Consider the following 27,652-nt stretch of genomic DNA (forward strand, 5'->3'; position numbering starts at 1 on the left):
AAACATCCCGTTGCTTTTGCGAATTTTCATTTTTTTTTGATACTACATTTGCTATTTTTTTATATAACAAGTGCTATTTAAAAAACACTGACATTGATATTTGAAATTTTGTTACGAAGGATCTCCCGCATTTTATGTTATAAGAAACTCATGCTTGTATGAAAAAGTGCAAAAATCCGTCACCAAAAAAAAATCTCAAAAATCAACGGGATGCTTTAGCCTTGAAACTTGCACTTCATTGGACTAAAATTGTATGGGCTATAAAACTGCGTACCCAAAATTTTTTTAAAGATTCTTATTTAAAAGTTGAAATGTTGAATTTTCTTAAATTTTGTTTAAAGTTTGAAACTTCGAATTGTATGGTTTTGGTTAAAGCTTGGCAATATTTTTATAGAAAAATAACAGAAAAATTTAACTCGAAAAATATTGTGAATATTTAAAAAAATCAACACGTGGTCACTTTTTAAAACCTCTCAGAATTGTCTTTCCAACCATGTATCACGCTTTGGGATGCATTTTTTGGTTGCTGATTTCTTAAAATGATGCAACGTTGTAAAGGTTTATCTGCCCTAGCAATTAAAAAAAAATAGATTAAAAAGTTTGAAATTTTGACTCCAGTCTGTTGAACTTTTTCTAAGTTTTTAATAAAGTTTTAAACTTGGTTAATACTTTTTTTGGGTTATACCATAAACAATATTAAAAAAAAACGAAAGCATTTAGCTTGCAAAGCCTTGTGAATATTTATAAGAAAATTACCATGGTAATTGTTTCAGTCATTTTTTATGAAAATTTGGTTGATTCCATACTCATATACATACGTATGTATGTAAACAAAAGTTTCATGCTTTATATAAACTTAAGAAAAATTACAAAAATGTTCATCAAAATTAAAAAAAAATTATCGATATGCTGTTCAAGAGCCCATGCAATTTTAATGTATGTAATGAAGTGAATTTTTGAAACAGCTTATTTTTTTTTGTATTAACTTTTTGTTACCAGTTTCTTACAGGTTATTCCATAAAGCAAGAGGAATGTATAAAATCTCGCGTTTCTTTGATTTCTTTTTATTTTTTTGGTAAGGTCTTGCGCGTTTCAAGTTTACATGCAAAATGTGAAAATAGCTGCCAGAAAAAATTTTCATCCGCATGAGACTTGCACTAAAATTTTATGGGCTTGTAAAATGCATACCCAAGAATTCTCGAAAAATTCGGATGAAAATGAAAAAATTTTTCCTCTTTCAGAAAACTTTTCAAGAACGCTCTATTTCAGAATTTAGTTGAAGAACGCCCTATCTCAGAATTTAATTTAAGAACGCCCTATCTCTAAATTCGGTTCAAAAACGCCCTACCTCAGCTGCCGATTCAAAAACCTCTCTCAGCACATTTTCAATATATTTTCATCTGAGATAGGGCGTTCTTCAACCAAGTGCTAATATAGGGTGTTTTTCAATAAAATTTCTTAAATAGGGTGATAATCGTTTAAATTCTGAGGTATGACGTTTTTTAAACGTTTTCTGAGATAGGGTGTTTTCGAACTGGCTGCCGAGATAAGTCGGTCTTGGACTTATGTGTCGATATGTGTTTCTTAGTATATAAATAGCTTAACTTAGTAAATGCTTTGACGAGATCGAACTGGCACATTTCATTGATCTAAGAACTGTTCTCCTATAAGCAATTGAATTTAAAATATTTGTTTCCTTTATTTTTACCCGCACACCTAATAGAATAAACTCAAGGCAAAATGCAAACATATATAAATCATAGATCCTAATACCCTTTTTAAGTCTACAATACGTACATAAATTAATCGGGTTGAATTAAAAATGTTCGACAAAGCTGCCATAGTAAAAGTGATTTTTTTTTAACAAACCGATTCCTAGCAGCGCTTTGAAGGGCAGACGCATATACACACAAATGAAGGATATTGTAAGAGACTAGCAGCACAACTAAGCGCTTTAATCCGCCTTATTTATAGCATTGAATTATCCTCTATAAAAAGTAGAAAGCAAAACAGCAATTCGAAGGCAGAGGATAAGTCAGATGTGCCGTCGCTGAAGAGATGGATGCCACAAAAGCGCTCCTAATAAAAATGGGTAAACAAGAGCACACTCAGTGACAGGAGGAAATGGAAAGCTATTCAGATTCGAAATAATAAGGAAAAAGTATTCGTTCGTGTTGAGTTCATAAAATAGGGAGAAACACACTTATATATGTGCATAGTAGACATATCTACGCGTACATATCAGAGAACAGCATGCGGTGGTGTTTTTGTTACTTAAAGTATATTCACAAATGAACGATAATTTTCATTTGGAAATCGGACTACGATGGATTCAGCGAATTGCCCAGAATGACTTCGGAAAACAGGGATTCTAAATGATCATGAACGAATCCCGCAACCACCGCATTTGTTCGATTGCCAAAAACTGTACGCCATATTTGAACGGTTAGCGAAGGCATGACAACGCATCGTGCAGTGGCGCTGTTTGCACGCACGACACATTTTGGGGGTGGGGATGATTCATACACCGCTTTTCGTTTTTAGTAATACGCGTTTCGAGTCAATGCAGTATTCAGCCATAGAAAAAAGCACCGCACACACATCTCTAGTTGAGTTGGCATTTGAGCAGGACTGAGTGGATGAGAAAATTTCATGACAGCGATATACAAACAAACGTATACATGATTGTGGTCACTGGAGTATATTTTGTAACAATATGCTAAAATGGCCGTCATCATCTGACATCAATGCAGGAGACATTTAATAACAGTGACATACAAAGTCAATTTTGGTACAAAAATAAGCAGGTCTCAGTATCAACCTTCACGAGTGCGAATAAGCAAACAAAGGAAAAATCAACTGTCATTTGTTGTGCATTCTAAGTATTAACCCTTTTTAAAATATATTTTTAAAGTTTTTATATTTATCGACTTAAATCCGTTTTATATGAAACTGGTATAGTATCACCCGCTTAAACGATTTTGTATTAGGTTTCCTTTTCCAAGTTGGATATGGAAGCAAGACGAATGGGTCTGGTGGCGAACGAGCACAAAACAAAGTATCTCGTATCATTAAACAAATAGGCATGTCATTGTTGATATCAATAACTTCGAAAAAGTGCAGGACTTCCTTTTTTATGAACCAACATTAACACCAACAATTCAATGTAGAATCTCTCAGTAACACTCCAGACCGAGCAGGCACTTGAGACGTAAAACCTTTTCTCATCGTACAAAAACAACACTCTATATGGCATGAAGTGAGTTCAGGTGGCCTTTATAACAAAGTTGAAAAATTACGAGTATGCGCTACTGAAGAGCTTTACTCTGGAATGTAATACGTTATGGTTGAGCATAATGGATATGGATATGAGTCATTATTTTGAAATAACAGATGATGCTTTGCTTTGCATTCATGCATATAAGAACAGAGCCTGAAACTTCGAAAAGATCAAGGGAGCTCCTTATGCTGTACAGAGAGTAAATTTCCTTGAATATGGATCTGCTGACCGTTCATATTACTCAGCGTGCTTTTAAATGACTTCTGCAGGAGCCGTAGAAACAAGGAGGTAATTTTGTGAATACCAGGTTCATGTATGCTGGAACCTTCAGACCTGACTGATATAGCGGTCATAAAACTACAGCGATTGCTCATTTTAGTAAATTATCATAGCACAACAAAAAACAATTATTATTTATTTATATAGAACTAAAGAATACATTGTTTTGTATAATAAGGTTATTTAAAAGGTTATACATACGTAGATGAATTTACTATTGCAATACAAAATATAATTTATACATTAGACCAATTAAAACGAAAAATCTTGCAATGTGACCGGAAACTAACTCAAATTTTGGTATTTGGTATAGTAATAATTAGAGAGTTTTGTATGCAAAAAAAATATGCCTAAAAATATGTTCCATCATAACTACAATAAACAAAATACAGTCAGCGTAAAAATGTGAATACCCTGACATATTATTTATTTATCATTTAGAACCAATTTTTTTATTTCGTACATAACTCGGGGAAATGTAAGAAATACCAAAAAAAAAAGTTCAGAACAGTATTAAAATTTTCAACTCTATTTCTTAAAAAAAATGTAGTATGCAATTTTGTAGCTCATATACACGAAGTTGGAGGCGAAAATTAAGTATAATTTAGCGCATTTAATTTAACCGATTCCTTATGAATCAATAATTAATTTTCGCTTAATTTTCACCTTTAACATCGTGTCGGTTTCGCCCAGGACTGCATATAATGCACGAACAAAATCAATTTTTATATATATAAGAAAATGTCCAACACCCTTACAAAAAAATTCTCAAAAATTAATGGTAATTTTTAGCGACTTTAAACTGCAATTTATTATACTAAAATTTACAGTGAATAAAAGATATAAAATGTTGATGCAAAATTTTTTGGTATTTCCGAGTCCTGTAAGAAACTAAAAAATTGATTCTGTGTTTTTGCTCTTGAAAGAACTATGTATATTTTTACAAGTAATTTTTAAGCAAAAAAAGACCGACTTCAATAATGATCGGATTTAAACCAAATTAGTATGCGACCACCTATGAAGTAACACCTTTCCCTTAAAATTATAAAAATCGGTTAACGGGCCAGAGTTATGCGGTAACATACATAACAAAAAAATAATAATATAACATTCCGACGAATTGATAAGCTTTCCTTTTTGTGAAGTCGGTTAATAAAGAATTAATTAAAATTTTTTATGGAAAATATAAACAAATAAAATCGCCAAAACACCAGGGTATTCATATATGTATTTGACGCTGACTGTGTATAAATTGATAAATACTTTGCTCATAGTTATTATGGTACATATTTTTAGAATTATTTTTTAACATAAGATTCTGAGCTCTAGTAAAATGATTAGACTAAGATAAAAACATATTAAGAACCCTTCACTCAAATCGTCGGCCATGATTTTTTGTTTTTAAGTTTGCCAGCATTTTAAAACCATATAGAACTAAAAATGAAAAAATTTGTTTCTTCAATATTGTTGTTTGAGATTGTAAATGAGAATTTGTGTGTGACACCTTGAATGTAAACTGTCTTTCGAAGGACATTTTTTTATTTCCGAAAGGCGAAGGGCAGGGAAAATTTCTGAAATCGCTTTTTGACTGTTTACGAACGAATTTGAGCCGGTAAAATAAACCAATTTATAATAGCAAGATAACGAAAAATAAATGGATTTAGAAAAACATAGTCACCCTATAGACTTCACAGCTCAATTATCTAGTATATGTTGGGAGTTTTATCTGGAAATATATCGTCAAAGATATCAAAAACTATGTTGCAGCAATAAAGCAAAATCTGCAATGCGACCTGAGAGATGCCGCATCAATCCCAAAGGAACAACAGGTAAAAAAATTGTTTCTTCTCTTTTGAAGTTAATATAATTTGCTAGGATCAATGAAAACGCCCGAAATTGTAAGAACCTTTTTTCGTAATTACAAGATTCGACCCAAAGTGGGCAAGCGAAATAAAGTCCTTTAAAAGGGATAATTTAGGAATTTAAAAAATCTGAGCTAGCATGACACCTTAATGGCATGTAATCAATGTGTTCTTATAGTTTCGAATGTGATTCCTGATTGATTGATCCTAGAAAATTATACTACAACCGTTTTTTTATGTGTTATTTCTTTCGTAAAAATAAACCATGTTTGCGGCACCTCTTAGAATCATCGTAGAGAGGGGAGATTTCGGTCGCATGGCAGGTTTTGTTTTATTGCAGCAAAATTGTTGTTGATTTGTTTGCCGATATATTTCCAGATAAAACTCTCAGCACATACTACATATGTAGCTATGTATTATTGGCGCTTGATTAGCTTTGTTATCAGTCTGATATTCGTTTTGAAAATTAAATATTCTCAGCTTAGTTTTCTAAGGGCCGTTTTCTGAAAATTTAAAGCTCACTTTACATTTAGAGGTTGAATTAAAAATAAATCTATGTCTAATAATAAAATACTTTACTTTAGACACAATCACAAATTTTAACGCAACCTTTAAATCTTTAAAGTTACAGGTTACTTGAGAAAACAGGCCTAAATCGCTCTTTAAATGTTGCTTCTACTAACAGCTTCTTTGATTTTATTTTATTTTTTTGCTTTCTTCACAGTTCCACCGACAATTAAGGCTGTCAATCAATTGCTGGGCGCACCCGTTGAACGTGAAGTCACACTCGAATGCATTGTGGAAGTTTATCCGAAGCCGCTCAATGGCTGGTATCGCAATGAAGGTAATGTATCTGCACTTAAATACTATTCGCTTGTTTGTAACATAGAAGAGCAGCGGTAACAGTAAATAGTACTAAAGTTGACGTCGTAATTGACGTAATTGCCTGTCATTTCTCTTGTAATTCGATGTCTTCCTTCTTCTTCCCTATTTTTGTGACCCATACCATCACCTCCAACGTGAATTAATGTGGATGTCTCCGGATAGGTAACTTAAAGCTGCACAGTAGCAACAAGTACAACATATCGGAGGCCATGATTAACTTGTACACGTGGCATCTCAACCTGACAATACGTCATCTGACAAAGGCCGATTTTGGCGCCTATACTTGTTCCAGCGTCAATGCGTTGGGAAAAAGCGAAGCACGAATACGACTGCAAGGTATGTATGTAAGAGTATGTTTCTGCTTACATATGTATGTATACAGAAGGAGGCGATGGCAGCCGGTTGCTATTTAGCATGGCGGCATGGGAGGAATTGTAAGTTCAGATGGATGAGGTCGTAGGTTGTAATACATGGCAATCGCTTTGGCGGCACTTTTTTCATAGGCATGTGTGCTGCTGTGCATGGATATGTATGTACATGCTAGATAGCGGCGAGTATCTATTACGTTTTCTTTTCCCATTATATTAGCGCGATAAATCAATAGGGATTTTGTGAATTGTGAACGTCGGTGCGGCTAAGCGAACCAACAGGGAGGTAGATGAGCCGATTTCCAGCGAACCGACAGACAACCAGTCAGTTTGTATAGTTTGTGTTATTGTTGTTGTTGTTCTTCACATATATTCCACTCTGAGCGGCTGATACGATAACTGTATGCCGTATATCGATCCCATCCATTCAACGCTTTCGCCATTATTCTAAAGTAACAGAGGAAGCAGCAGTAGCTGCGGCACAAGAGGATCGAGATACACCTATCGGTGGGGTTGTGTGAACGTGTGTGTGACAAGCGACAATTGCAGAAGCATACATTTCTACACACGTGCTCGATAGTAACTATGTACTGCATCCACATTGGAGTAAGCCCAATTTCGTGAAATAATTCTTCTTCTTCACAAAGCACTTGCCAATAGAACGACATCCATATCCGCTGTCAGCCGGCAACCAGCAGCCTCATCTTCCGCGCTGAAACAATGAAATCGTTTCACATTTCTCTATTCAAATAGTATATTAGTTTAATGTGTCTAATGCCGAAGGGATTTTCATTTCACTCGTCGATTTGTCGATTTGCCTGAATATGACAAACAAACGAACAAGCAAACTAAATCACAAAGTCAATCCTACACTTTCAGATGCACTTACCGACACATGTACTTACTTTTTGAAAACCTCTGCATTGGAAGCCACGAACATATGCACGTGCATAGCTTTGTATGTTCAAACACATTTGAACAATGGTTAGAAGACCATTTCTCTTAACCAAAAATCGGTTTCACTGATGTCCTTGTCCCTTTAGATGTAATAAAATTTCATTTAAACGAATGAATGTGCGTCGATTCGATTTTATTGCCATTTTCCCTATTCACAATGCGGGTGACGGCGCTCTAAATTGAATTCAAAGCCAAGTTTGAATGCGGCAAGCTACTTAACTTTTAGTGTTTAGTAAGCAGACTGCTCCTATTGTCCTGTCTTCTTTGCAGAGTTCATAGCATATCTATGAGTATATTGAAAAGTGCAATATTCGTTTGGAGCTGTGATTTATATTGGGTAATGCAATGTGCAATTGCTAGTCATATAAAAGATTTTGACTGCCGTTGTAGGATGAATTATATTATGACAGACAAAACATGTCATTTCGTGCACCACCTGCATATCCGGAAATTTTCTATGCAAATTTTGTATTTAACAATATGCCACTAAGAAGTTTAGTTTAGGAATTATATATATATGTTTACTATAAGAAACTAAGGTTTAAATAGGTCGGTTTTATGAAATTACTATAATTTATTTGTATGCCACCTACACTAGACTTGACATAAAAAATTACTTTGAAAGACTCACCGTACAAAGCTACATCGTACATTATTTGGCTAGCTTAGACTTGATTTTAGCAGATGATAAAGCCAAGAATTGTACTGACTATCTGAGGTAATAACTACTCTATCTTTCCTAGCAACGCTATTTTTTGGTATACCACAGGCGTCAAAGGTGGCAGACGCAAGGACTGGTCCACACCAAGCTCTTCAGAATAAGATTCCTTTCCCTACACCTCAGTCTATCTTGGACCCGAAAGTGCTGATACAAATGGCTTCCTTATCAGCAACTTGGCCTCTCCGTCATTCTCTTTGGTATGGGAAACGCATATGAAAATCCAAGCCTAAATTTGTGTTTGATAGCAAGTGGATACCTTATCGGGCTAATGCTTAAGATTGAGATGTGCCCACGGGGCATCATTTTACACAACCCTGAATCTTTGAGGAGCTACACTCAGTGCTTCTGAAGGATAGGAGCCAGCTATCCAATAGTGCTCTGACATTATAAGTGTGTGAGACTTTTACTATACATGTTGTTAAAAAGCTAATGCAGTTCGTCGTTCCATCTTTTTCGGTACTCGTCGCGCACGCGTACGGGATCTCTCGAAAGCCCCCAGAGCCTTCTCATCTTTGTTAGACATCGTCCATGTTACTGCGCCATAAAAAAGGAGAGGCATGATGAGAGATTTGTAGAGCGTTATTTTTGTTCGTTGAGAGACCGAACCTAAATTAGCACCTGTTGGCAGGAGTTATTCTTCGCTTTATCTCCAGATAGACATTATTGGTGGTGTTTATGCTGGATCCAAAGTAAACAAAGTCTTTCTCTACTTCAAAGATACTTATGACTACGTGCTTCCCAATACACGAAGACTTTTTATGTGTTGCCAAGAAGTACTTTACCTTGTCCTCGTTCACTGCCAGATCAACCTCGTTAGCTTCTTTGTCTAAGCTGCAAAATGCAGCGCTGACAGCCCTGGGTTTCGGGCCAACGATATCAATAACATCTGCAAACGCCAGCAGCATCATGCTTTTGCTTTCTATGGTGCCGCTGCGATTCTGATCGGCAGCTCTTATAACGCTTTCCAGCATTAGGTCGAAAAAATCGCATGAGGATAAATCCCCAATCACCTTGTGTAAAACCTCGTTTGGTCTCAAAGGGCGTGGAGAGGTCATTTCCAATTTGAACGGAGCGGAAAGTTGTGCTCAACGTCACTCTACATAGCCGTATTAGATTTTCGGGGATCCCAAATTTACACCTGGCATCATATAGGCAACTCCTCTTCGTACTATCAAAAGCAGCTTAAAATCAACGAAAAAATGGAGTGTGCCAATTTGCATATCGAGTATCTTTTCCAGAATCTGGCGCGCTATGAAAATCTGGTCAGTAGTGGACTTACCAGGTCAAAAGCCACACTGGTGTGGTTCGTGAAGATCTTCACTCTTTCACACAGAATAGTGGACAGGACCTTGTATGTAATATTAAGGAGGCTTATTGCGCGGGAATACGCGGAAACGGCTGGATCTCCCTTCATGTAGATTATGCAAAGTACACCAAGATTCCAATCTTAGGGCATTTATTCATCAGACCTAATTCTACTTAGTACCTGGTGCATACGGTGGACCAGCTCCATGCTTCCGGTTTTGAACAGCACAACCGGTATACCGTCTGCTCCGGGGAACTTGTTGTTTTTAAGTCGCCTTATTGCTGTTCTCACTTCGTCTTGGCCAAGTGGAGGACCATGAGTTTCGTCCCTATACATTAGTTGAAAAGTGTTCCCTCCACAACTCAAGCGTTATCTGGACATATTTTACCAGATTTCCACATTCATCTCTACACGAACCAGCCCCGTCTTGAAACCATTTGATTGCTGTCTTGTTTTCTGCCTTTATCTTTTGTTTTCTACCTTTGTTTTCGGTCTCTCGTTTCTTTCTTTTGAATACACGTCTCTCCTCCCTCCTTATCTGCCGGTATCGTTCCACTGTCGCTCGCATAGCTGTTGGATGTAGGTTGGCTTTGTATGCTGCGTTTTTTCTGCAACGCCGCGCGGCACTCTTCGTCATACCAGTCGTTCCTGCATGGGGGTTAGTATCCCACCACCTCTTCCGCAGCGGCACCTCTTCCCACTACCTCGCCTAGCTCGACTTTAACGTCCTCTCAGCGCTCATAGTTGGAACTTCTCTTTAGTTTCATCGTCCTTCTCTTCCGTTGGGGCGTGCCCGCAAATGAGGCTCACGTTGTTGAATTTGACTTTGATACGGATCGTGACGGTAAGTGCAGCAGTGCGTCAAGAGCACTATACACCACTCAAAAAAATTTAAGTCAAATAAAGAGGCTACGTATCAAGCAGCCATTTTGGTTCTTTACATTGAAACCAGATAAATTTTCGTCGACCCCCATATTTTGTTCACGTTACGGTGGACCCCCGTCGAATCTTCCGTGGACCCCTGGGGGTGCACCGGGACCACTTTGGGAATCACTGCTTTAGAGGGTGCGGACATTTCAAGTGCATATCCGTAAATCAAAGTTCTAATTTCGTGAGCGAGGATCGTCAATATTTGCGGGGGCAGTTATCCGAGGCCATTTTTCTCTTTTCATTGGTAGGCGGTTTTACGTGCAGGTCCCATGCCCAGTGCACAACTATTGGGATAAGTGATTTTCAGCCGTATGCACGTTTAAATAGCTAACCGCTTGCTGCAAGACAAATACCTGCTTGCAGCTGCACCTACTGACAAACAGACGCTGCAGACTTTATTGGGTTCTTAAACTGAATAAATCAGAGTGGCCCCACCGAAGCTCCCTATCTTTCTGCCGTAACTAAATTCTCTCCTCGGGTTGGTTACCACATCTCGCACATGGATTTCTCACGTTGCCCAGCGTGTGCTAACGGCTATACAATGATCTGTGGATCATCAAAACCCAATTGTTTATCGGAGGTGTTAGGTAAAATCAAGATCGTTCAGTTTCCCTGAAATTGTCTAAATTTAATACTAGAGCATTAGATCTAGGCAATAAATTAAAGATGCTATGCTTGTATTAAATAATTCAGGTAGATTATGGGAGTTTATATATTCACGTTCATACTTATTTTGTGCTTACATGCATCTATACTTATACATTCCATACGATTACATTAACTTTAAATTGTACACTAACAACTTCTTAATAGCTCAACCGGAAATTTTCACATTTGTCACTTGCTCAAATCGTTCGCCGCCAATTCATCGCATACACACTCACACAAATTTCGCTCACATACTCGCACATAAAAAATAATCTTCTTACTCGACGTAATAAAAGAATTTAGGTGATGTCGAAAATTTCCCGTGCTTGCGGTGATTTCACTGAGAGCAATGCAATTGCAACCACACCTGTTCTTGGGGGAATTTGAAAGCCATCGGCAGTGAGATTGCTTTTTAACCTGCCACCAATGCGCCGGAAAATAACATAACCACAAATTGAATGAAACCAAAAACCACATGACTAACAGAAATGCATTGAAGGAAGGGACCGCACCAACACTAAAGCAGTAGGGTGTTAGTGTTTTAAGAAAGCAAGCAAGACAGCAAGGATTGTAGAAGAAAGAAAGTTATGCTACTCGTATGTTTAAGAACTGGTTGGAAATGTGAAATTTTAGTTAAATTTAATATGCATAACTGCCAAGGGAATGCAGTAAGTTGCTTCAGACCCTCCACTGAAATGTTGAAATTCTTGCAAATCTTTTAGCAGCTATATTAGAAGCAGTGTTGCCAAACATGGGCTTTTCCTACCAAAACTGGTAGGTTTTTTTTCCATTTGGTAGGTTGGTAGGCTAGATTGGATTTTGGTAGGTTTCGCAACAATAATAGTTGTTTGCGAAAAATATAAAATGTGTATCTCTAAACATTTTAGCAACCTTGTTTACACGAATATTTCACCGGTGGAGTCCACCATTGTCTACCTGACAATATGGTAGTAGATAGGTATTCAGTTGAGGGATGCACTGCGACCAGGAGATCTATTCTGCCCTCAATATGGTAGTAAGACCCAATGTCACATATGCGGTGCTGGTGACCAAAAGCTACGCATGTAAAGGCGGGTTCCACCTTTAGAAAGACGCGCCGACTGGTCCACGTGGCCTCTACAGGAGCTATGTTTTTTGTCTATTCCATTTGAAAAAGAGGCCTGCTGGACCGCCCTACGACTGCCCAATATGATCAGCAAGAAAATTTCGGATCTTCGGGATCATTTGGAGGTTCTAAAGCCATTTCCGAATAATCCCGAGTTATCCTTCTACAGAACTCCTGAAAGGACCTGCAGTGAAGTGATAATAACTATGATTGATGAAAGGTCCCACGCGTGGTGTACCGACGGATCAAAGATGGATGACGAGAGTACCGGGGCAGGCAAATTTGGACCGAAATTCCAGAAAGTCTACCAATTTACACTTACAACTATATTCCAGGCGAAAGTCTTCGCAATCGGAGTCTGTGTAGAAAGACAAATGGGGCCAAATTAAATATTATGTCGGATAGTCAGGCAGGTTAAAGGCCTTAGACTATTTTAAAACGGCAGCAGGCTTGTGGAAAGCTGTAAACTTTTTTGAACCACTTGGGAGCTCACAATAACGTAACGCTGTTGTGGGTACCGGGACGTGAAGGGTTTGAAGGCAACGAAAGCTGACTGTCTCGCAAAGCGTGGAACCCAAATGTACTTGTATAGTCCCTAGTCTTTTGTGAGCTGGTGGAGCATATTCTATGTGACTGCCCATGTATCATAAATAGCAGACTGATACACTTTGGGAACGATTGTCTTCTTCATCCAAAATTTTAAACATGGCGCCCTCCAAANTGTGGGTACCGGGACGTGAAGGGTTTGAAGGCAACGAAAGCTGACTGTCTCGCAAAGCGTGGAACCCAAATGTACTTGTATAGTCCCTAGTCTTTTGTGAGCTGGTGGAGCATATTCTATGTGACTGCCCATGTATCATAAATAGCAGACTGATACACTTTGGGAACGATTGTCTTCTTCATCCAAAATTTTAAACATGGCGCCCTCCAAAGTGCCTAACTTCTTAAAGATAATAAGAGAATAAGGCTGGAGTGATTACAATTAGGGTTAAGTACAATAGATCTTCTTAGGTCGCAGCGCGTGTATCCCCGACGTAATAATAATAATAATAATAATAATAATAATAATAATAATACTAATATACATGTGTAAAGAGACAAACATTTGTGTACGTCTGTACAGTAAAATGAATTGTTATACGTAGTTAATATGTTTTTATTGTCTTAGCTGTGTTTTAGTTTTTCTAAATGTTATGTTATCTACATTTTTAATAAACTTGACATTAAAAGAAATATTAAACACTTAAATAAAATTTTGGTAGGAAAAAAAATTTGTCCGTGCCAACACTGATTAGAAGGCTATTTCGAAAGTACCATAAAATACTTACCTGAGGATTAGAAAACTGTTCAGTATCTCTGCTTTGGCATCTTAATGCGGTTGCATTTTTGCATGGATTATTTCTGCGTTTGAACAGTTTAAGTGACAGAAGAAAGGCGAAGCACTAAATTTTGCAAATATGACCCAAAGTAACCTCGTATAAATATAATTCGTTCCCTTTCCTGCCCATTGTTTACAGCCACTTCTCGTAGCTATAAAATCCGATGAGCTGTATAAAACAGGGCTGCAAACCGGTCTTCGAACCGAACCGATTTTATTTTGCTATGAAACTGCATACTCGGATTTTTTATTATCTGCAGATTTTTGTTTTAATTTTCGCACAAAGATTTAAATTTGGATTTATACGGTTGTTTTTATAGAACGAGCTATACTTTTATAAAAAATTAATGAACATTAAACAAACAAAAGAAAAATTTTGAAATATCGCTTTCCTGTTATTTTGACCACAGGATAGCTCCAACCGACCGAAAATGGGGGTTTTAACATTAAGCCAAGATTTTGAGTGTCAATTAAAAATCCTGAGTATACCATGTTGATCTATTCGATTAGGCTCACGACTTTATTAGTTTATTAAAATTTTTTCTAATTTCGCCCTGATCGCGGGGATTTTAAATGATATTTTTGTTTGGGGTATTACGCATTTTCTTCTATACAAAAAAAAAAAATTCTCACATAATTTGTCTGGAAGAAACTCCATGAAAATTGCCAATCATCAACTTAATTTAATGATTAAAAATTGCAAGCTTGATGAAACTTTGCAGAATTTTCATAATTTGTACACAAAGTTGGAAACTTGGAGTTAAAAAAGTAAATATTAAAAAAAAAATAGCCTTTTTGCTAAAATGTCGTGTCACTATTTAATTTTCCACCACATGTGGATATTTGAATTTGATCTCAGTAACAAAGTCTTCTATTTTTATATTATATATTTGTCATATTTTTGCAATATTTGTATCCTTTAGCATACAAAAATTGAACCATTTAAACCGAACCGAGCCAGCGATTTTTGGAGTGGCTCCCAGCCCTGGTATAAAAGGCGTGACATTCGATGGGTAAACATATGTGTCCCGAACTAGACCGGGAATGGTCCCAAAAAGTCCTGAACTTGTACCGAACTGGTACCGAGCTAGTGCTGAAATTATCCCGAAAAAGTCCCGAGCTAGTCCCAAAATGGTTCCGAGCTAGTCCCAAAGTGGTCCCGCAAAAGTCCCGAAGTGGCCCCGCAAAAGTCCCAAACTATCTTAATGAGCCGTGTTGCTGGAACAGCTGTTCAGATTTGTTTTCTTTTGTGCTACTTATAAATGTATGTGTGTCTTCCGAGATTCAACTTTGAAAATAATGAACACGACTTAAAATTGGAAAAAGGAAAGGCTTAACCTTGGTAGTACGTTCGCGTCTAATACACCGACTATTCGATGCAGGGGCTTTCGGTTTAGACCTTAAAAGACTTTTCAACGGATTAAGGAAAGACATATCCGTCTAGTACGTTAAGGCTTACAATATAAGCATCCGTTACCTTCCGCACCGCATCTTCGAAGTACATTTCGTCCTCATCATTTTCCCAAGGCACAATCTTATTTGTCTGATTCCGTTCCGCGCTGGCATAGTTAACATTTTTACTAAAAACTTTTCATTAAGTATCTCCTCGTTTTATGTTCCACTACACAAAACTGCTCACTACAAATGGAATCTTTTAAGCATTACTTAAGTCTCCAAAAAAATATATTAAAAATTATAATTTTGCCATTCTTTGCAGAACTGCGATTACCACCCAAGCCAACAACGACGCCAACACCTTACGTACACACAACATCGAAACCCCGCCGAAAGCCGCCAACCAACCATCAGAACAAAGGGCTCAACGAAGTGGTGCGCGCAAAGGAGATACATCAAACCACAAATCAAGTGCAGGAAAACGACATATACACCGGTCTGGGCGGTACTGGTGGCGCCTTCTTCGGCACTGGCAACACAGTTAGCGGCAATGGAGCGTTAGGCGATGCTGCAGGCGGTGCCCTGGGCAACGGCAACATCAACGGCTTAAATAACGGCTTAACAAACGGAGCGGAAGGTAAGTGAAAAATTGTAATTTGTTGTTAGAGTGCAAAACACACCTGAGAGGTGGATGCAAGGGCCGGCACTGGTTGGTTTGTGCCGATGGTGGTAAGTGGGCCAGTAAACACAAAACCAGCTGAGAAGCAAGCGTCGAGTCAAATATCATGATGCACTCAAATACAGAGAAAGTTAAATGTAAGATTGTGTATATGTACATACATATTTTAACAGCAGCGCAGGTATTTGAACCCAGCATCTTGCATTCAAGCTTAACATTGCCATACTTAATACGTGAAGTCTCGAAGATGCCAGCAAATCTTCTTAGTTATGTAAAGTACAATGCGCATGCAACCAAATGACGTTGCATGCTCCATTCGACAACGAAGTCATTGACGTAATTTGGTGGCTGAATGCTTCGTTGCACAGTTGGTCGCTCTGTCACATTGCTTTGGGGCTGACGTTCTAACTCAGTGCGTGCTGCTCCATTCTTACAATTCATTCGGTATTTTGACACACCGCAACACAGAAGCAACATTAACCTCACCAAGAATAGTACAATTTGTTCTTTGGCGTGCAGCAAGCTCGCACTCACATCATTGGCATCTAACATCCCTGCGGCCTTACTGCCAAATGGCATTTGAGAGGCAACAGGGTAAGAAGCGTTAGGTTGCGTTGCATCTTTGCTTCTTCATTGCACTTCAGCGCCCACATGGAGTTAATTTTCCAACAGTCAGTTTCAATTTACAATGCGTTCGAGTGCAAAAGTCTAAAAGAGGGTAGTCTCATGACTCTTTTCGAGAATAAGTGCAACGTACAGTAACAGAAAGAAAATGCGTGTTTCCAAATGCCACCTAAGTTAGGTGTTGTGGGTATAGTTACACTGAGAAAAAAACGCGCTGTAAAAATAATATTTTTTTATTTGATTACCGTTTAAAAATGTTCGTATTTAAATCAAGTGAAAAGTGTTCTAAATTGAATATTTTCATTATACATACACTACGTATAATGGAAATATTCAATTCAAATACACCCGTATTAAAATTAAGAATTTTTCACTGCACGAATGGCATTTTGCACGTTTCGGATGCTTTTTCATATTTAATTTAGAAAGTATATGTATAAAAAAGCACCCTCCAGTACTGCTGGAGTCAATCGCTACTTTTAAACCGCTACCGCACCGACTCCTATGTAAGTAGCTACTCTATTAACCCGTGGTAGTGCACATGGTAGTGCAGAATCGAACCAGTCGGAAACAGAATAGCGAAAAACTGCTACAGAGGGCGCCCATAAATCACGCAAGTGACCACTTTAGTAACTCCCGGTAGTGCAGATAGAGCCGATGGTGACTACCGCCAATTGCATTGCCTTGTAAAAGTAATCGCTGAAATACACTGCAAGTAGTCGGTCGGTAATTGACGGAGTTTATCAGGTAGCTGCCGATTCATCAGTCCTGTAGACGCTCGCCCGTACTGCAGAGCAGGGCACAGCGGTAACAACGCATTCACATATAAACACATACATGGTATGAGATAATGCAATAATAGTGAAAACACATTTACATGTATGGCTGTAGCAAGAGTATGAGTTTGCAAAGACGCTTGATACAATTGGTTGCTGCCAAGAGGGTCCGGGTTCAATTACCATCAGACTGTAAAATAAAACTTTGTTCCTTCTTAATTACGAAATAGCATCTGTGCACTTCACAAAGACATATTTTATAACGTACATACTCAAATTTAAAACGAATTGGGTTGGTGCTCTTTCATATGCATATTTTTTTTAAACTTAGCAAGTTTTTTTTAATTCTAAAATTTTTTCCCCTCAGTGTACTTTGATTAGCAATTATTTCTAACCCTGTCCAATATGTTTGTGTAGTCCGGTAGTACCTTAATTGCATTTAGAAATTTGACTAGGCAAGGCCTCGATTGTTGCTCAGAGTATTTACATCTGTATATATATACGTAAGGGTGGCTCCAATTTTGCAGTATTGTGGTGCTCGGTCGCATCTCCACGTCCAGACGAAATTATACTAGTCACGCTTCAAAGAACTATTGGTAAATAACTCGATGGCTAACGAGAATTTAGAGGGAAAAATCCTTAGACAAGCATTTCTATGCCAAGGCATTAAAGGGAAAAAATTCCGATAAATAAACTTTGAAAAATCGACGGTAATTTGTAGCTACATCAAACTTACATTTCATTGACTACAAAATCGCATACTAGAACTTTTTCTAAGGATTGCAAGAAAAAAGTTTGAAATTGTGATGAAAATTTGTTTTTTTTTTCTACAAACTTTAATTTTTGTTAGATAATGAACTTCGTTTTAACTGAAAAATAATAAAAATTAAATAAAAGAAAATTTACCCAGAAATTCAACGAAAACCATTGCTCCTATTCAAGTGCAAGAGAGTGTACTATCTCTTCGAATCCATTTAGTCCATTTCTACTGGCTTACAGCACAAACAGGTACATGTCGGGGTCACTATTCTTATGTATTGGACAGAGTACGCTTAAATACCAGTCTTCGGGCAACTACAATGATTTGTAGTATGAGAGTGAGACACGTGTGATATATGTAGATTGATACCATGCTACGATGTGTGTCTCTAGCATAAGTCGCCTAACTGTCTGGTAAAATTTTTGGGCGATTGTCCGTCGGCCAGCGTTTCAAACTATTCGCACTCACGTATTTCGGCCTCTTCTCTCTGATTGCACAAAATACGTCTCCTCTCCCTTTTCAGCTCCCTACAATGCGTTGCAACGGTCCCACGTAGCTCGTATTGCACCCGATCACAGCGCGGACCTGTGAGCGGCATCTTTCATCTGCAGCTTTCGTCTTTACATTACAGAAAGTTAATTAAAGTAGATTACCCTTTCCCAAAATTAAATCAGCTTAATCTGACTAAGCTAAATAAAATATAAAAATATATACAGATAATACTTTAAAACGCCACTATTTAACATGAGTGTACACATTTTACATGTAGTATGAAATACCCTTAAAATATCATTGTACACAGGAGCCAATAAATTGTTTTACATATATGACATTTTTGAATAGCGATAATGAGATCATTTCCACCCTCAGTGTTTAAATAGTCAAAGAATAATTTACATTTTATTATAAAAATATTTTTAATTTGAAGTTCACTTTCAAAAATTTTAATTAGAAGTCTTATCGCCTGTAAGCAAGCTGTAAACTCAGTTGCTTCGTTTGAGCGTGGTATTGAAAAGCCAAAATTATTTAAGGGCTTTATCTGTATTTGGAAATACTATTCCCCCACGGCTTAAGTTACTTTTTTCAACTGCACAAAAACTTTGATAGACTAAGGGTTTGCCAAAAAGAGTATTTAACTCGATGTCTTGTGTGCAGAACTCTTTTACAATGCCAGTAAATTGAGAAAAAGTAATTGTATATTGTAGGCAAGGCCATTCAATTGTTCAAATTTGTTGTTATTAAACTGAAAGTTATTGTCGAGATAACAAATGTTATCGACAAAAATGTGTGGCCTCAGAATTTAAAATTCAGTACAAATCAGTACAAATTTTGAAAAATCAGAAATTAATAAAATCAGTACGAAAGTTGTAAAATCAGTACTTGACTGATAAAATCAGTACGTCTGGCAACCATATGCATATCGAACGAGAACTAACTCATAAGCAACCTTAGTTTTCCAACGATCATGGTATATTGGAACAGCGTTGCCGCTTTGGTAATTTTTAACTGAAATTGGTAATTTTTTCTGTATTTATCAAGTTTGGTTATTTGATAATTTTTCAATTTGGTAACTTTTTCGATTCGGTCTTACATGTCAAATAGGTCAATATTGGTTCTAATTCCACGTCCTGAAAGTTTCGCAAGGCGAAAGTTGTTCCAGCGTTCCTTGGTTATTGAATGGTGTGATCTTTAACAAACTGCTTAAAAGTGACTATTGTTAAGTTATCCACCGTGCCCTTTCCTGGAAGGTTTTGGGTGGTCCTACCTTTCCCTGTCAGTTCGTCAGCTTTGCAACTACCATCAATTTTCCGGTGTACCCGGCAACCATATATATGAGTAGAATTCTACGTAAATATGTATGTTCTCGCTCAAAAAGCTACGGCATTCATCGGGGGACTTCCCTCTGTCTATGCGTGAGTCGAATGCTTTCCTTCGATTTCTTGTCACTTGTTTACATACAGTGGTCGAGAAAATTATAGTCGCACCATATTTTGACAAGATTCAACATATTTTTTATTTTTTTTTTGTAATTTAATTTTGGTTATTTTTTATAAAAATATTGTTCTTACTTTTACAAAACTCAAAAAATTAAAATTTCAAACTTTGTTCAATATTTAAAAAAAATTCAACAAACTTTCGTAAAAATTTTAGATGAATGGAGCGCTGATTGCCTGAAAAGCTTGGTTTCTTCGTATATATATATGTACAGACATATCGAACCCTAACTGCCAAAATAACGTAATCGATATTTGTTTTCTAAATTTTCGTTTTGATTCTTGATGAGGCATCTTGATGCTGTAGGAATATTTCTGCATCAAAAAGAAAATTTTGGAAAAATTTCGTTTATGTTGTTTTGGCGGTTAGGGCTCTCAATATGTACGCTTGTACAATTCTGCAAATAAAATAATTTTGGTAATTTTTTGTTGAATTTGGCAACTTTCTCCGCTGACTTTGGTAAAAAATTAAAAAATTTTGTGGCAACACTGTATTGCAAATACACTCGAGATGGGTCGGAACAAAAAGGAAACCATAGTAACAAGAGAGAAAGTGAAATCCTGCTCATTCTCGAAGGGAAATATAAAACAATCACTGTCTCTCATTAATATTTCAATTCGAAATGGGCAAAATACATTGAGTAATCAAGGTTCCGTTTTGCTATAGAATGGGCTAGTTCTCGAATCAAATACTAACCTATATATGTGCCGTTCATTACCGAAGTAGAGACTCGAAAAAATATTCGCTTTCCAATCATTTTCGAATTGTTAACCACGCCTAATGTTTATTGGGTGGATAGGAAATCTAGGTACAAATTTGGTTTTCGTACCGCCACGGCAAACTCATTTAGTTGAAATTTGGCACATCACATTGACCATATTCTGGAATAAAAATTGTATGCCAAAATTCTTGAAATATATTTCAAAACAATAAGCTTTCAAATATATATAATCATCTAAAAGTTCATATCTATGTAGTTATGAAAAAAACATTTTCAAGATCCTAATTAGTTTTTAGCATTGCAATCCTCACTCAAATTCGCAAATTTAACTTATATGTACTAAAGAACGAATAATCTCAAATAAGCAGGTAAATATGTTTTATGTGTGTTTTATTATTCGTTTGCACACCATTTTGTTTTGGGATTATTTCCTTTCCTTAGGTTTTTCTTTGAAATCTTCTATTTATGTAAGAACTGAATTGCTTGCGGCTTTTAATTAGACTGTAAGCATTTGAGGCGATATAAATTGAAAATACAAATTTATTTGGGCGCAATTTAAAAATCTGGCTGAATGCGTGCCCCTGAAACTGATAACTAAGAAATAAGGAGCAAAAAAGGAATTAAAGTAAATTAATCAAAAAGCTATATAACTAAATACTTACAACCTAAAAATAAATGTAGGTAAGCACTTGTAATTACTTTGCTCCTTAGAAAACACAACTTAATTATAACTCCTTGGACGCACGTAATTGACTGCCATGCCAGCGAACTAGCCGCGCTCAGTGGGATTTACTGTTGCACATCGTTTTAATTAATTACATTGTAGCACCCATATTGGTAATGCGAATTTGTCAAAAGAATATAAAAGGGGAAAATACACACAAAACTGAAAGCGCTTTAGCTTTTGCACAACGCGAAACGGAATTAAAAAAATTTTAAACTAGAAAAAAAATAAAGCCGTCCAGCTGCTGCGCGCAGTGATGGCCAATAAAAACTCCAACATTCTTGTTGCAGTCGTTGCAGCAGCAGCAGTTGGTGCAGAAGAATGAAGACTGTGTATGTGTGCATAGTCAATGCGATAGACGGAGAGTGCACCATTTCAAACGGCAGTACTTTCTATTTTGCGGATAGTAAACAAAAAGCGTGTACGCCGGAAAAACAACAATTTTCACTAAGCTCACAGAGGAAAACTAAAAGCAAAACTACGACAATTCATATAATAAACAAGAGCAATAAAAGTAAAAAGCTCTGCAACACAAAACATCTTTCCAGAAATTTTCACAAAAACTTCATTTTCTTAGCATAAAGTGATATAATTTCTTTAAGTTTTTGTTTCCCTCTTTTAGCTGCATTGGTGTTTTTGTGGTATGTACATATGTACTCCTATATAGTATGTAATTGCACACGGGAATACTTCAGTACAGTCGCTAGCGCAATTGTGCTCAAATATTTGTGCATCTGATAAAATTTGGCCATAGATTTCGCGGTAAAAAAATGTATAGATACACAAGTTTATTGGATGGTAGCAGGGTGCCTGAGCTTAGAATTCAATCAGTTGTCTATTTCAACGATACGTTCGCGTCTTCAACCTGGACCTGTCCTTGAAACTTCATATGTAAGTAATGGAGCATTTATAGTCTCCTATATCTTGCATTAAAAATTTGCCAAGTGGCTCATGCCTTTTGCGTTGGATATTCATAAAGGTAATAAAATACTGTTCCCTACTTTCTTCGACGTTACAGCTACGACACATAGTGGGAAATTTTGTATGGAGGGCGGAATGAATTGATAACTGGAATAATAACTAAGATATCCCAATAAAACTTAGGGAAAATGGGCTAAATCTGACAATAAACATGCCCACTTTTCATATAAGCATAATTTTCAGAAATATGTAGGCGTGGAATTAGTTTTTAATTGGAGTAAAAATATAGTTATCTCAACAAAACTTAGGGAATAAGTCAATAGAAGACCAAGAATAGATGGTGTAGAAAATTGGCAAAAGCGCAATAATCTTTTTCAAGTAGCAGAAATATGAAAGCTAAGATATTTTAAAAAAGTCCGTTCAATTCCTTATTCCTTTCAGTACAATTTTTGACTGCTTCGAAGGTTTTTGATCTGTCACTTCCTCAATCCCTGATAAGACACCACAATCTGTGATAGTGGACACCGTAAAGCGATTTGCAAACCAATCTTCACTTTCAGAAAAGAAAAGCTTCTCACATCGTGGTCCGTATAGTATTTGTTTAACTTAGATAGGAAGTGTTGGCTCAGTTCGCTAGATATTCGCTTTAGACGTTCCAGTTATAGATCCTGGTGCTTCTGTTTCAATGTGTTAATGCACTTGTGAACATCCCAATTGCTTGAAATTACCACATCACTTAATTCCATTTATGAAATGCCGAAAACGACCATGATTTCGAAGAAGATTTCTTTAAGCAATTTTAACAAGATTTCTTAAAAACTCAAGAGGATATGCACGTACATACATTATATATATTATGAAAAAAAACTTATAAGAAATAAATAAAAAACAACATTTTTCTCAAAGAAAAATAATAGGATTGAAAGTGGAAAATGTTACCCACCGTAAGCAAAAAACTGGGATGTGGTGGAACAAAGTTCTCTTGGAATTTTACTTTCACGAATGGATACTGACGTTAGGGCATAGTTTGATTTAGGCCCCAAAATTACTGTTCCCTGAGTTAGAAATACTTTCAACATCCTTGTTTTTAAGATGGCTATGATTGCACAACTCCTCAAAACTCAAACTTAACGTTCCTTAACGACTTGCAACCCACTATTCAAAACGAATTAACCGCCATTAAAGAAAAGCGAATGGTTAAGAATTTTCCAACTGACATACTTGCTCAACAAAATAATTCTTATGTAAATTCAAGTCTTTTGTTTATTTATTCCCCACTTCTAATGAGACAGATATAGGCAGAAAAAAATGGTCTAGTATTGATCCCAAAGCTGCAAGAAATCATCAGCAATAAAAAGCTAGCCGGGAAATTGGTGGGAAGCACTTTATATTATTTTCTTTATTCAAAATCGCAATTATATTGAGTTTTTCTTCAGAGTAATATTGTCACAAACCAAACACACTTACATCAACTTTTAATATGTTACTCAGCACGGTATAATATGCCCTTTTATATAACGTAAATAGAAGTTTAATACTAATGTTAAAATCAGTTATTAATGGCTCAAAACTTTTACATGTAATATTCGTATAAATTTTATGGCTCCATTTTCGAGCTAATTACTTGCAAGAAATTAATCCTTTTCGTCTCTATTTTTAGTAAGTCATATAGTAATGGTATGTAGGAAGACATCCGTGTACATTTTTTAAAATAATTTGCACCTTCGAAAGTTTGATTTAATTCCGCTTATTTACCACTGTGCGACACCGAGGGTTGTACAGTGGACCCAATGCGTATTTATACAAGGTGGTAGCAACAACACAAAAACAGTATTCGCGTGTAATTTGTTTTTGCTTTGCTGATTTGACAGCTCTGTCGCCCAACGAAATAACAAGAAATCAGCTGGTCTAATAACACCACTTTGTAGGAGTTCGCCTGGAGTAGGCCCGTCCTTGCTGCTTGGTCATCAAGACCGGCCAGTGACCCGTAATCGTGGCTGAGACCTCTCGTTACCGTATATGTTCCTATGGCCGAAGACCCACATGCGTGGGATATCTATTGACTCTGCCGTCAAGCTTAACGTACATTTGCAATCTCTTACTTATACTGGGATTTTGTCATTGGTGATGCCAATGTCAAATATATTGCTTGGCTATCTGTCAATCTATTTTTGGTCCATCAGTATAGACGCCAGCAGCATTCCCCTCCATAACCCTACTTTTTGAGCTTATTAGCAGAGTTCGCTTAATTTCCTGACGTTTTATTATAAGTATGCATGTTTTGGTCTTAAATAGAATGGCCGTACACATACATACGTATATCCACAGTAAAGGTTTTGCCTTAGGCCCCAAAAAAAAGTTCACACATTTGGTAACAATTTTTGATCGCTGTTCGACAGAAAATGACCTAAAACGATCGATTGGCACCCACTTGAGCCGCTCACGACATTCGGTGTTGACGCCAAGTATCCTCTGGTTATCAACCGAACACCCGCTTGGAAGCAACTTCATATGGTTAGTTAAACCCTCAGCAATGGGTTGTTGTCCCCTTCTTGTGATGTGGACCTTGGCAAACGACTATGAGTTGAAGGTATGCAACTGGAATTTCCGGACCCATAACGAGGAAGGTTTCTCTATCTGGCTGGTTGATGTACTCGGAGGAATACGACTGACGTCACTACTATCTAAGAAAGGTGCTAGAGGGGGCAAGCAAAAATATACGTGGGGCCTTAAGACGTCTACAATAGCAAAGTTATATGTACAGGAGAGCACGGTGTCACAATTATGGCGGGGGAGAGACTGTATCGCCCTATACTGTCGTTCGGACGGTGAATTAATATCTCACCGCCATTCACATCGTTTATTTGCGCCCACTTCCAAAAGGAATTGAAGGACAGGAAGAGCAAAGGCCGCACACATGAGCGCTGTTCCTGTCACGATATCAAAATCATGCTTGGCGATTCCAATGACTGAGTGTGCAAGGAAGTCTCCGCAACGAAAAATATGAGTCCAATCGATGCCGACCGGCCCAAACCTGGCAGTCCGCAGATTCCAGCACAAAAAGATCCACCAAGCTACAGGACGTTTCCAATGACGTACACTCCGATGACCGAACATCGTCTCCGATCGCTATCTTGTTTGCAGCCAAACTACGCAAATGCCTCTGTGCAGCATAAAATGTACTGTAATCACATAAGCTGGCCAGTTTATTGGCCAGCCGACTAACACACTTACTCTCAGAGAACACTTTTCATCAAACCGGCATATGCATACAGTGGAACGTTCCGCCCTAAATGCAGCGCAATAGCAAATCCACCTGATAATGTATTATAAAATTAGGGGACCTGCAAATAATTTGAAGACTAGGACAAATTCCTGTATCCACGGCGACCTAGCTACCGATGACCAAAACATAATTAAATTATAGAGGAAATACTTTTCCACTCTTCTGAATGGTAAAATTAGTAAAATCAGTTGACAAGATGAAACCGATCCCCTGTTATTGGCGACGAAATCGGTGTCCCACCGCTTGGTTATTTTGGTCACGGGGGGTTAATAACCCTGTGCAAGAAACTACAGACCTGTCAGAATACCGCACAACGTACTTCAGTGCCAAACATTTTAATATCGCTTGAACACCGCTTGCACAGCCAGGCTTCAATGCTCTCAGTTAAGGGAGCGCAACGTGAAACTGACGTGTATGCTAGTTGTAAGGTGGAAGATGAAAAATGGGGAGGATAAATATTTGGCAATTTCGGATAGGACTAGGTGGTTGATTGGTAGAAGCGTCACCTGACCACATGCCCAGGACCCATTTAATGCTTATGAAACTATTTTTATCCGCTTTCTCTGGGATTTTTATTTTCTTTTCCTGCTTTCATGATTCGGTTTCGTTAAACCAGGGGAGAAGACTTGATACCGCCACCACTACATCATCTGTATATGCGACTACCTTCACTCCACCTTAGTTGAGATCCAGTAGAATGTCGTTCAGTGCCACCACCCCTACTAGCGGAGACAGAACTCCCCCTTGGGGAGTGCCTCTATTCGCATAACGGGATAGCGTTACTGAACCAATGGTTGAAATTATAATTCTATTTCTAAGCCTATGTTCGATCCACTGGCACATGTGGTCAGATATTCTTACCTTTACAAGGTTCCAACAATTTCTTCGATTTTAAGGTTATTGCAGGACCCCTCTACGTCGACGAAGGACGCAAACGTGTAGTGTAAAAAAAAACATATAAAGCTACGATAAGTGCGATGACTTGGGTATGCCAAACTAATCGATGATAACGCTCCACTGAGAAGGAGGCAACTGGGCGACCTTTATCAAGTGATGCGCGACATATTAACACATGAATTATTCTAACCAGCACTGTGCATATCCAGAAGCATCTTGTGCAGATGCGTTCCCTTTATTTACTTAACTATTTATTGCTTTTTATATTCAAGCACACACATGCACAAAGCTCCATGTCTGTTCCTTGCCCTCTAATAACATTTTTTCGTCTTCGTCAGCACTTTTTATACAAACTTGTATTTTTATTTTCTCTTACAGTTCACACACAAGTACCAACACACAACGGTGGCAGCAGTAATGCTGGAGGCTACGAAAAATCACACAAATCGTCATCGCCCGGCATTGTACCCTCACCGCGTTCGCCCTGGGTGTTCGCCAATGGCGCTGCGTCACAAATGCACTTCAGCGCTCAACGACTACTCTTCGCTGCAAATACGCTTACACTGCTTTACGTCGCATTATCCTTGTTCAAATTTATATCGAATGAGTTGTCCGTGGTCACAGTCACTGCAACGACACTATGGCGAGCGTATGGCTGAAGCGCTTGCGAGTAAATGTGACGATGACGGCAAGATAGCAAGGAAAATGCTGCATATGCCCTAGGAGTTCGAATGGTTGCTGATAATCGCAGAGAGTTCATCGTCGCGAAATATTTGCCAAAGGTGCTATAAGAAATAACTAATATACATATATACCATCACTAGGGGTATGTATGATTGTACGTGTTAACATTTTTTTTATAATAGAAAGAGACTTATATGCTTTAATGCATATGTGAACATACATATGCGTCCCTTTTGGCTGGCGTGCTTGGGTATTAATATTGTAGGTGAAAAAGCTTTCGTCTAAACTTCATTAAATTGAGTATTTTGTATATTTTTATGACTATATAATGTTCACCTCATTCAACTTCCTTTCAATAAAATGAATGAAAACTAGGGAAACCACTTTTAACCTTGCTCGCCTAAGTATAACCCATAACATCATTAGTACGTGAAGCAACATTTTGATGCACTTTTATCCTGAGACCTTCGA

General features: G+C 37.5%; 1 protein-coding gene across 1 annotated transcript in view; it reads left to right on the forward strand.

Annotated features, from left to right (window-relative positions):
• DIP-lambda (Dpr-interacting protein lambda) overlaps nt 1–27,652 on the forward strand; it is a gene marked incomplete at its 5' end in the record, with an annotated part of 81,541 nt that overhangs the window by 41,915 nt on the left and 11,974 nt on the right. The window contains 4 exons of the mRNA XM_017622487.1: nt 6,146–6,265; nt 6,469–6,642; nt 15,437–15,751; nt 26,876–27,323. Of these exons, the coding sequence (XP_017477976.1) occupies nt 6,146–6,265; nt 6,469–6,642; nt 15,437–15,751; nt 26,876–27,156 (890 nt within the window). The remainder of the gene's footprint in view (nt 1–6,145; nt 6,266–6,468; nt 6,643–15,436; nt 15,752–26,875; nt 27,324–27,652) is intronic.

Source organism: Rhagoletis zephyria, unplaced genomic scaffold, assembly GCF_001687245.7.
Source record: "Rhagoletis zephyria isolate East Lansing unplaced genomic scaffold, Rhagoletis_zephyria_1.1 Rzeph_scaffold_00003, whole genome shotgun sequence".
Taxonomy (NCBI): domain Eukaryota; kingdom Metazoa; phylum Arthropoda; class Insecta; order Diptera; family Tephritidae; genus Rhagoletis; species Rhagoletis zephyria.